We start from the raw sequence: 12,269 nt of genomic DNA, 5'->3' as shown, positions 1-12,269 counted from the left end.
TTCCTTTCCTTTCAGTTAAATTTAAGCAAATTTTAACATCATTAATACTGTACGCAGGGTTTTTATGAAGAGTGAAAGAAATTAGGGGCTGCTGCAGTACCCTGGAAGTAACTTTGAGAGGTTTAGAAGACACTTTGAGACCTGGAAAAATGTAGCTCGAAATCTAGCTAATGGGATTGGACGGAAACTCCAAAAGGTCCGGTTTTTGTGCTAGTAAGTTTCTTTAAAAGCTTTTTATGATGCAAGAGGTAAGCTTGAATAAATCCATGCTGAGATGAAGATAAATATGTGGAAGTTATTTACGATATGTTGAAATGTTGAAATAATATCTTGTGGCGACATTCTTTTACCAAAGACTAAACCAAAGACTGACAATATGGTCTTTATAAGATAGTGAGGACAGAGAAACGGTTTTTATAGCGGACAGGTGTTGTACGTACAGGTGTTGTATGTATATCGTTATATCAGAAGTCGGTGAAGATGGATTTTTTTAAAAAGTGATGAATATAGAAAAGCCCGGAAGAATGCAAAACATTCGTTCGTTCTCTTTCGCAGATCAGGCGCGTTTTTGTTTGCGCTCCGCATATTTTCCCTTTGTTTTGCATAAACAGCCGGTGTTTTCATCAATAAACTTTAATTAACTCCCTAACCAGCCTAAAATCTGGAAATCTGATCTATTCCGCGAGTGCATGCCTTATGATTTGTGTTTAAACATTATTTATTTAACTTTTAATTTTTCGGCGTCGGCTTGTCGTGTTTGTGTTGTTGCCGTGAGTATGCATTACAGCTCTCGTCTCTCGTCTTGTTGCTTTTGTTGTTTGATCACTCTCTCGTTATCACCTCAACTTTAATAACTGTTCTTTCTCTCTCGCTCTCGTAACTTTCTGTTCAGTAGCTCTCTTTCTCTCATTAGCTGCTGCTGCACCTGTTCTCGTCTCCTCCTATTAGCGTTTGTCTGGCACACTGGTTGTGAGGCATGCCGGGCGGTTGAAACTGACATGGTCATATTTATGAGGCAGACAAGGAAGGGCCTTAAGGAGCTGACCGTTGAGTTTAAAAAGCCATGGAGTCTCAATTTGGCAGTCTTATTGAGTCTCCGAGGCGTAAAAGGGTCACTCCGCGGGATCTGCTGCCGAATTCATCGCTTTGGAGAACGTGCAGCCAAGTACATCTGCAGCGTCCATGTCCGTGGTGTCCGCAAGTTCGCTTGTTGTCCCGTCTATCCGAGTCCCACCAGTGATAAGAAGTTCCGGACCTCCGGATATTGCTACCACAGGAACTAGGCCTGTGGTGACTAAACCACTGGTGGGAGTCCCACCAAACGACAAGTTTTTATTTCACGTCTGGCCCCTGACCTCACATCTAATGATGTAATTGCTTTTATTCAAAACAAAATAAAATCCGGGGGCTTAAACGTGGAGAAATTTAACTTCTCTTATGCCAAGGAGATAGCCTCGTTTAAGAAAGGCATCTCCCTAAGTCAATTTGACACCATTTGCTCCGCCAAATTTTAGTAAAGTATCAGATAGTCAGAGGCTTACGTAGTAAGCTCAGAATTATTTTCCGGGAAAGTGTTGCATTTGCTTCCCACGTTATTGTGTTTACTAAAACCTGGTTAAAGCCGGACATTCTTAGTTCCGACGTTTTGGCCGGTCAGTACACAACTTTTAGAAAGGACCATTCGTCTCGACGTGCAGGAGGGATTCTGATTGCAGTGGACTCCAAATTCACCTTGGAACACTTCACAGTCCAAGTTTAACAGTAACTGGAATTCCTGTGTGTAAAACTAATTCTTCCCTCTTTTGCTATATTAATTACTCTCGTTTTTCTCTGGGCCATAAACAGTTTAACTGCTTCGTAAACGTCCGCACACCCATCCTCGCTATCATTTTGTACTACGTCGGCAAATAATGATCAGGCAATTGCCGATCTTTTTGCCCAGTTTTTCCAAACCACCTATTCTGAGGAAAGCTACTCTGGTCATCCATATCCATACGGTTTATATAAGTCGTACGGCATTTTCAGTCCCTTGTTAAATGAACGTTCAACATCCGTTCTCGTTCGTAGTGATCAGACGTGTTTTTGTTTTGCGCTCCGCATTTTTCCTTTTGTTTCGAATAAACAGCCGGAGTTTTCCTAACTAAATTCTAAATATACTTTCTAACCAGACAACAATCTGGAAACCTATTCATTTACGCGAGTGCATGCCTTTTGATTTGTGTTAAAATATTATTTAACTTTTTATTTTTCGGCGTCGGCTTGTGTTGTGTTGTGTTGTTGCAGTGAGTGAGTATTGCATTGCAGTCCGCTCTCGTCTGGTAGCTTTTGTTGTCTTATCACTCTCTCGCTATCACCTCAACCTCAATAACTGTTCTTTCTCTCTCGCTCTTTCAACTTTCTGAGCAATAGCGCTCTCTGTCTAGTAGCTCTCGCTATAACCGCTCTCCACTCTGCTCTCTTTTTTTTTCTTACCAATTCCGCTTTGAGCGTTGTCTGGCACATTGGTCTGATACCAATTTGTTTTGGAAATTTTTAATTTTTTTGATTTTAATTTTTTTTTTTTGCAAATTTTCTTAAGAAAATATTTGAATAATAAAAATAAAATGGAATTCGCTGTGGTCTGCGCCAAAAAAACCTGCAAGAAGCAGATCACTCACGATCAGCCAAATGTCCCCTGCTGGCTCTGCGACAGCGTAGTCCACGCAAAATGCGCGGGATTTTGTGGCCTCGTGAGCGATGCCATAGCCAAACGTAATGGCTTGCATTACAGTTGCGAGGCATGCCGTGCGGTGGAGAAAGACATGGTGGCTTTCATGAGGCAGACGCGGAGTGGCTTTAAGGAGCTGACCGTTGGTTTCAAAAACCAATACGATCGGCTCCTAGCCATGGAGGCTCAGTTTAGCGGTTTAAAACTGCTGAATGAGTCTCCGAGGCGCAAAAAGGTCACTCCGCGGGACCTGCAAGTGCCAACCGTCACTCAGCCGTGCGCCGCCGAAAAACTGACTCCGACCACTCCAAGTGTGCAGCAGTTGATCTCGTTTGCCACTCCAAAGGCAACGAAAGCTGCTGGCGATGCAGATTCGGTAGCCGAATTCATCGCCTCGGAGAATGTGCAGCCAAGTACGTTTGCAGCGTCCGTGTCCGTGGTGTCCGCACGTTCGCTAGTTGTCCCGTCTATCCCGATCCCATCAGTAAATAGACGTTCCGGACCTCCGGATATTGCCACCACAGGTACTAGACCTGCGGTGACTAAACCACTGGTGGGAGTCCCACCAAAACGACAAGTTTTTGTTTCACGGCTGGCCCCTGACCTCACATCTAATGATGTAACTGCTTTCATTCAAAGCAAAATAAAAGCCGTGGGTTTAAAGGTGGAGAAATTTAACTTCTCTTATGCCAGGGAGATAGCGTCGTTTAAGATAAGCATCTCCCCAACTCAATTTGACACCATTTGCTCCACCAAATTTTGGCCGGAGCATTTGGTGGTGAAGGAGTTTAAGGCTAAGAAGAAGAATAGGCCCCCCATATCGCTTCCAAATCTTTCCTGCCACCCTCAGCCTCAACTTCCTCTTCCTCAACTTCCCGTCTTGCTCCAACCTTTCCAAAAAACTAACTTCTCTTTTAGTAACCTATCAGAATGTAAGAGGCTTGCGTAGTAAGCTCAGCATTCTTTTCCGGGATAGTGTTGCATTTGCTTCCCACGTTATTGTGTTTACTGAAACCTGGTTAAAGCCGGACATTCTTAGTTCCGAGGTTTTGGCAGGTCGGTACACAACTTTTAGAAAGGACCGTTCGTCTCGACGTGCAGGAGGGGTTCTAATTGCAGTGGACTCTTACTTCACGTCAGAACACTTCACAGTCCAAGTTCAACAGGAACTGGAATTCCTGTGTGTAAAACTGATTCTTCCCGCTTCCGCTTTATTCATTACTTGCTCGTATATTCAACCTTCTTCGGATATCTCTATTTATGAGCAGCACTTGTCCTTGTGTTTCTTCCTCGCTATCAGATAAAGATCGTATGATAGTTCTTGGTGACTTCAACTTGCCAGGAACTGTTTGGTCTTCGGTAAACGAGTCTAGTATCCTAGTGCCCATGTCACGACATGACTTTGTTGACGGCTTGCTTGACCTGTCCCTGTCTCAAGTCAATCATGTGAAAAATTCCTTGGGTCGATTGCTTGATCTATGCTTTGTATCGGATCCGACCATAGTGTTGTTAACCCGAGCCCTTCCGCTCACTATACCTGAAGACGCCTACCACCCTACTTTCGAGGTGTCGCTAGACATAGGACCAACTGTATTGGATCGGTCGAGTAGACTACCTGAACGTGTCCGCTGCTTTCGTAAAGCCGAGTTTGCGAAGCTTAATAACCTAATTAGGGATTTTGATTGGTCCGCTTTGTACTTGTGCACTGATGTCACAAAAGGCACAAACATTTTTTACAATGCTCTTGGCACATTTTTTGATTCTTGTGTCCCGCTTTCTTGTCCGATTAGATCTGGAAAACCCCCTTGGTTTACCAAAGAGTTATCCAGTCTAAAAAACTTAAAATCAAGACTTTATACAAAATTTCAAGAAGTGGGTTCTCCTACTTCTCACTCTCGTTATGTAATAGCTCGGTCAAACTTTTCAGTTCTTAATGCTCAATGCTATAAGAACTACCTATCTCGTTGCAGGATACGTTTTTCTCAGGACCCTAAACAGTTTTACTGCTTCGTAAACAGTAAGCGTAGAACGTCCGCACACCCATCCTCGCTATCATTTTGTAATACGTCGGCAAATAATGATCAGGCAATTGCCGATCTTTTTGCCCAGTTTTTCCAAACCACCTATTCTGAGGAACGCTACTCTGGTCAACCGTACCCATACGGATTACCGAGGTCGAACGGCATTTTCAGTCCCTTGTTAAATGAATATTCCCTACTTCAAGATCTTCGACTAGTTAAGCCGGTGTTTTCACCGGGTCCAGACGGGGTTCCAGGTTGCGTACTCAGGTACTGCGCCGAGGCTCTGTGTGGACCATTGCTTAAACTATTCACCCTGTCCATTGATTCCTCTTGCTTCCCCCCAATCTGGAAGGAATCGTTTATAATTCCTCTCCATAAAAAAGGTAGCAAATTGTTTGAGAAGGTTTTAACTCCGCACTTGCAACATCTCTGCAAGTCACTTATATCTCCAAATCAGCATGGATTTATAAGGCGGCGATCAACCACCACGAACTTGTTAGAGTTTACATCTTTCATTATTAAAGGCTTTCAAGGTAACTTACAGACGGATGTTATTTACACCGACTTTAGTAAAGCATTCGACTCTGTAAACCATTCCCTTTTATCACATAAACTTGACCTTTTAGGGTTCCCGCCCAACCTCCTGAGATGGATTTCTAGCTATCTTTGTTCTAGGTCTCAAAGAGTCCTCTTCAAAAACTCCCTCTCTTTACCAGTAAAGGTTTCTTCGGGAGTACCACAGGGCAGCCATCTAGGCCCCTTACTCTTCACACTCTTTATTAATGACTTGCCTTCAGTAATAACATACTCTCGAGTACTTATGTATGCGGATGATGTTAAACTCTGTGTCCAGTACAAGGACATTTCATTTCATTCTCGCTTGCAATCCGATCTCAATAGCTTTCAGTCATGGTGTTGTGCAAACTTGTTACACCTTAATGCCTCGAAATGCAAAGTTATGACATTTCATCGTTCTAACCCTTTGTTGGCTCCCTACACCCTATTTGGGGGTTCTCTTGAGAGAATTACCCTGGTGGATGATCTGGGTGTTATGTTAGATCCCAAGTTAAAGTTTTCCGAACACATTTCTACCATGGTAAATAAGGCCATGGGCGTGCTTGGGTTTATAAAGAGGTGGTCAAAGGAATTTGACGACCCCTATATAACAAAGACTCTCTATACCTCGCTTGTTCGTCCGATCTTAGAATACGGCTCCTGTGTATGGTGCCCTCAGTACAAAGTACACCAGGACCGTATAGAATCAGTACAGAAAAACTTTTTACTCTTTGCTCTGCGGGGCCTTAACTGGGATGCGGGTGTAAGACTCCCATCTTACTCTAGTAGACTATTATTAGTAAACCTCCCATCCTTAGTTAACCGTAGAAAAATGCTTGGTGTGATATTTATGCACAACTTGATCAGGGGTGACATAGACAGCCCTGATCTGTTGAGCCGCATAAACTTCACGATTCCTATTAGACTGACTAGAAACTTTATACCGTTGTTCCTTCCACTTTGTAGATCGAATTATTCCTTGCATGAACCGTTTAGGGTCTTATGCTCGGATTATAATTCCCTCTACCATATTATATCCTCCACTAATTCTCTTCCTCTTATTAAATTACGAATCCTTACACACCTTTCTAGTAATTAGTAATTGTAGTGGTATTTGTATTTTGTATTTTATTGCATGCTTAATTTCTTAATAAGTTTAGTGCTAATTTTCCTCGAAGGTTAGTCTAATATCTATCTTTCTTGCATGCTCGCGTTTGGTTCGGCTACGCACCGCGCGTCATGCGGCAGCGCCCCTCGGTCGGTTGGGCGGGAGGAGGGCTGCGTTTTGCCTGGAATCCGCGCGTAACAGCCTTTTATTGCATGCTTAATTTCTTAATAAGTTTAGTGCTAATTTTCCTCGAAGGTTAGTCTAATATCTATCTTTCTTGCATGCTCGCGTTTGGTTCGGCTACGCACCGCGCGTCATGCGGCAGCGCCCCTCGGTCGGTTGGGCGGGAGGAGGGCTGCGTTTTGCCTGGAATCCGCGCGTAACAGCCTTCTGCTGGTGTCACACGGGCCACTTGACGGTGCAGTAATTGCATCGCCTCTTGATAGATGCAGTCATTGCATGTCAACGTCCAAGATTATAGCAAAGTTATCCGCTATTCCCAAATTGTTTGAGAAGGTTTTAACTCCGCACTTGCAACATCTCTGCAAGTCACTTTTATCTCCAACTCAGCATGGATTTATAAGGTGGCGATCAACCACCACGAAATTGTTTGAGTTTACCTCTTTCATTATTAAAGGCTTTCAAGGTAACTTACAGACGGATGTTATTTACACCGACTTTAGTAAAGCATTCGACTCTGTAAACCATTCCCTTTTAGCACATAAACTTGACCTTTTAGGGTTTCCGCCCAACCTCCTGAATGGATTTCTTGCTATCTTTGTTCCAGGTCTTAAAGAGTCCTCTTCAAAAACTCCCTCTCTTTACCAGTAAAGGTTTCTTCGGGAGTACCACAGGGCAGCCATCTAGGCCCCTTACTCTTCACACTCTTTATTAATGACTTGCATTCAGTATTAACATACTCTCGAGTACTTATGTATGCGGATGATGTTAAACTCTGTGTCCAGTATAAGGACATTTCATTTCATTCTCGCTCGCAGTCCGATCTCAATAACTTTCAGTCATGGTGTTGTGCAATCTTGTTACACCTTAATGACTTGGGTTTACAAAGAGGTGGTCAAAGGAATTTTACGACCCCTATATAACAAAGACTCTCTATACCTCGCTTGTTCGTCCGATCTTAGAACACGGCTCCTGTGTATGGTGCCCTCAGTACAAAGTACACCAGGACCGTATAGAATCAGTACAGAAAAACTTTTTACTCTTTGCTCTGCGGGGCCTTAACTGGGATGAAGGTGTGAGACTCCCATCTTACTCTAGTAGACTGCTATTAGTAAACCTCCTACCCTTAGTTAACCGTAGAAAAATGCTTGGTGTGATTATTATGCACAACTTGATCAGGTTGATCAACTTGATTATACCGCTGTTCCTTCCACTTTGTAGATCGAATTATTCCTTGCATGAACCGTTTAGGGTCTTATGCTCAGATTATAATTCCCTCTACCATATTATATCCAATATATATGCAGTCATTGCATGTCAACGTCCAAGAAAAATATAGAGAATCGTTCTCAAGTGAGATTCTGAATCCACTGAAATCAGAACCATTCCTTTACAACTGTAGTGCAAGCCACAATGGCTTGGATATGGCATCACTAACAAGGCCTATATGTTAGAATGTTGAAATGGCTCATTTGATATGGACAGTTATAACCAATAAATTTGTTTTGTCCCCGACTTATGTGACTCGTTAATTGAATTGATCTGATCATTAATTTTATAGTGATTAATTAATATAGTACGCCACCAAATACCCAAATTCTTATTTATTGTTGAAAGTACGGATCTTTACTTTTTACTCTATGATGAACTTACAGTGCCAGTGACTGACCAGTACCTGCCAGTTAGTATTGGGTAAATATTGCTCATTTTGGTGAACATGTTCACTTGTTCTTTTTTAGAAAGTGAGTCAACTCACTCATATTGCTCACTTGCTCTCTTAGATTGCTCAGTTACTCACTTGCTGTGTTGCTCACTTGCTCAGTTGCTGACTTGCTCTCTCAGTTGTTCACTATTCATGCACAGATGGTTCCAAATTTCACTATACTTTCGAATTAGCGACATACTGAATTTTTGAAAGAGTAAAAAGCTTTGCCGGTAATACAAAAAGTGTGAAGTAAACGTAAATATCAGCAACAGCTGCCAGATCGCAAAATGCCCTTTGAGGAGCAAAATTACGCAAAAAGTGAGTAGAGAACAATTGAACAAGTGAACAACAAAGAACAAGTGAGCAAAAAAGAACAAGTGAACAACAAAGAACAAATGAACAACAAAGAACAAGTGAACAAAAAAGAAAATCTTGGAAGGAACATGTTCAGTTGCCCACTTAAGTGAACAACTCTTTTTTGTTCACTCACTCATGAGCAACACAACACTACTGCCAGTGCCTGACCTTATTTTTATGACCTTTGAATTTAATTATGTATTGACTTCTATACTTATCACTTTCTGTACAGACTTCTATAAAGGAATATTGACATTAGAATGCTCTGATGTCTAGTTGAGCATTGTAATGTCAGTATCTATTTTTGCTACATAAAATGTTATCTGAGAATCTTCAAACAGATATTTACTATCTTTGCTGTGCAAATGTACCTATTAAAAGAAAGACAGGCGTACAGATAACTCCTGGTTCCACCATGACTGTAAAATGATAATTCAATCAAACAAAATGACGCCTTTAAAAAGTTTAAGGGCTGAAACTATTAGTTATTAATTAGGACAAGTCACTAAAAAATGGGCTTTCTATGCGTAAAAGTGTAAAAACGCTGTGTGCAGAAAGCAATACTTCCAAATTGATTAAATTAATTATTGAATTAAAAAAATTGCTATTGGCAAAGAAACAGGAAATTTTCAGTAGACCTGGGCGTTAATGAACGGAATAAAAGATGTGCACACTTAGTAATACCTGACTTCCCAGCAATCGTGTATCTTATTCTAATTCTGTTCCTAGCCTTAGTTCCTGTTGAGTGATATGATATTTTATAATATTCTTCCAAAATTTTCTGAGAGCAATTCCGGAATACACTAATTCTATTGACTTAGTTAACTCTGGAACCATCATGGCAAAACTTGATTCTTAAATTTATCTGACTCCGCTCTGCGGGTGTGGGGCTCAAGGGTTAATGCAAAGGATCTGCTGATAGTATGGTTCGACCATAATTTAACGGTAAAATGTGAATCCGGGAGGTTTTGTTAAACGGCTGCAGCGACGATATTTTTATTTTTCCTTATCTTTATTTCCTTTCCTTGAGTTTTTAAAGTTCAAATTTCGAATGAAAACCACCACAAACGAGGGGAACGTTGTGAGTCGCTGCTACGGCCGCGACTCTACATTTATACCCGATACTCAGTAAGTATGGCTCCCGTCCGCCAGAGGTCGCACACATTGACGACAAAGAATGTGTTAATCACAGTAGTCTGGATACAAAATTTTGACGGCTCAATCGTCTCGGCTATTGATGCTGATCAAGAATACATGTACATATATACTTTATGGGGTCGGAAACGCTTCCTTCTAGGCGTTACACACATCTACTTTCCTCACCAATTTAATGTACCCCTATACTCATTTCAAGAATCGTGTATAAAAAGACAAGAAAATAACCGCAATCTATGTACATACAGAATACACAGAATTTGCAATTCCTCTCTACATAGAGAGATGGCAACATACGATTTATTTTAAACAATAGTTTAATATACTGTATAATTCCAGGTATAATTTTATATTAATTAAAAGTATTTTTTCTAATTCAAGAGTATACAATCAAATGCAAGAGATAATGATGTGGTGGTCCTAATGTTTACATATGTATGTATGTAATATGCAGCAACATATTCATAATCACAATCTGAACTTTTGTGTCTTTGGTGCCCACTCACCGAAGGAAGTCCTCTAAATCTGGGTTCAATGTATTGAAAACGGTTACTAAATTTAAAAAAAAACCTCATTTGGATTCCAGATGATATAAAAAAAACTATAAGATCAGTTGATATCCCGCCTAAGCTCTTTGTCATCTCACGGTCTTTTTTCTCCGATTTTCCATATCATTCCATGGAATTACTTTTTTTAACCCATCTTTTCTAAGAAAGCTATTATAAATAGAAGTCTATGTATATGCAACATTTTAGTAACGACTAGTTTACATAGAAAAAAGACGGACAGAAAGTATTGCGCTATGTATGTACATATGTATATATAAGCTTGAATTTTCCCTTTTACAACTAACTAACCAATAACTAAATCATACGACTATATGTATGTATATCAATACAAATGTAAATACAATGCATGTATTTTGAACAAGTTTCTCTTTTCGCAATGTCGACTTAAATATGTACATATGTACATTTAATTTGCATATAAACAGAGCAAGGACCACTCAATGTTAATATGCTTATTCATCTGCGTTCCAAAAATTTTGTAAAACTAAATAACATCCTACAAGGGTACTATGTATGTACATATACGAAATTTTTTACTTCTATAGTTTCTATGTTGTAAAAAATAGTCATACATATGTATATAAAGCTTCAAAACAAAAAAAAATTATAAAAAACATACATATGTACATATGTAAATACATAAGCATGTACTTCTTATTAAACTTTTTACATTTAGTATGCAAGTTATTAATTTTTGTTAAATTGTGAACAAAGTAAAATACAAAGTAAAACAAAGTACATACTGCCCAAACATACAATTATATTTATATGCAGAACTTACATACATACTATACATAACGTTACATACATATCTACATATGTACATGTGTATAACACGTACATTAACTGTATGGTATAGAATTTATCGAGAAAATTCATAAAGTATATTTTCTATATACGTATGTATATGTGTACATATGTATGTTCATATGACTTATAGCATAGCATACAATTTTGACCATTGTACAATTTTTTTGATGTTTTTGTTTATGCACCTATGTACATATGTACTTGCATATATGTATAACACATACTCATTAGTTTTCATTAAAAAATAAATGGTGTTACACACATAATTGAGTTCATGATTTGGGTTTTATGTATTTTTAATAACTACTTAAAAATACACGATAAATTATGCACTCACATTACTTCCTTCTTTTTGATTTTCTTTGAACAAAAACAAAACAACACATAAAATAGTAAAAGAAAATATTACGTAGAAACGATGGGATCATGGAACTTGGAAGGGATGCACACATGTATGTGTATATTTTTGTGATGTGGTACTTTTACTAAAGGGTCTTACACACTAACATACTTCTGAAAGTGAAGTGAAATCACTTTTTAAGTTAATGCATACCATATTTAAATAATTTTAGTAATTTATATTTAGTCAAAAATTAATATATATTGAACATAAAATTTTTTGTTATACCCGATACACAAAAAATATAGTTTTATATCAAATTTGTGTAAATACATGGAACAACCAAAGCATATTCCGACCTCATAAGGTTTATATTTTTTGGTCAGTTTCAGTAGCCGATTGTCTGACATGTTCGTCTGACGTCTAGTTGTCAGAGAATATATTAATTTTGAAGAATCTGCAGATAGCACTAAAACAAAAAGAGCACTCGATGGATTGCGATTTTTTAAGAATTTACAGTACGTGCAAAAACTATTTCGCGGTCAGACATATCCCTTTTCCCACATCTGATTTTGAATAAAATATTTTGGGAAAATGAAAGATCGACACACTTCTGAGGATTTTGCCCCGTGTTCTACCGCTTGGACAAGAGCTGGAAAGGAATAGAATAGGTGTTCCACAATCTACGCCAAAAATAATTATATGGTGAGCCCAGCCTGTTTGCGTGGGTATCTATTTACCAATTTCCTGTGAGGGGACGTA

The 12,269-nt window shown here is 39.3% G+C and overlaps 1 protein-coding gene across 1 annotated transcript in view; it reads right to left on the bottom strand.

The window, feature by feature from the left end:
- gus (splA/ryanodine receptor domain and SOCS box containing gustavus) overlaps positions 1-11,632 on the bottom strand; it is a 30,390-nt gene extending 18,758 nt beyond the window's left edge. The window contains exon 1 of the mRNA XM_033379489.1: positions 11,505-11,632. Coding sequence (XP_033235380.1) covers positions 11,505-11,506 — 2 coding nt within the window. The 5' untranslated portion in view covers positions 11,507-11,632. The remainder of the gene's footprint in view (positions 1-11,504) is intronic.
- Between the last annotated feature and the right edge of the window lie 637 nt (positions 11,633-12,269).

The sequence above is a fragment of the Drosophila pseudoobscura genome, chromosome 4 (assembly GCF_009870125.1).
Source record: "Drosophila pseudoobscura strain MV-25-SWS-2005 chromosome 4, UCI_Dpse_MV25, whole genome shotgun sequence".
NCBI lineage: Eukaryota > Metazoa > Arthropoda > Insecta > Diptera > Drosophilidae > Drosophila > Drosophila pseudoobscura.
Note: the sequence above shows the minus strand (reverse complement) of the source record. Positions and strands in the feature narration are given on the sequence as shown.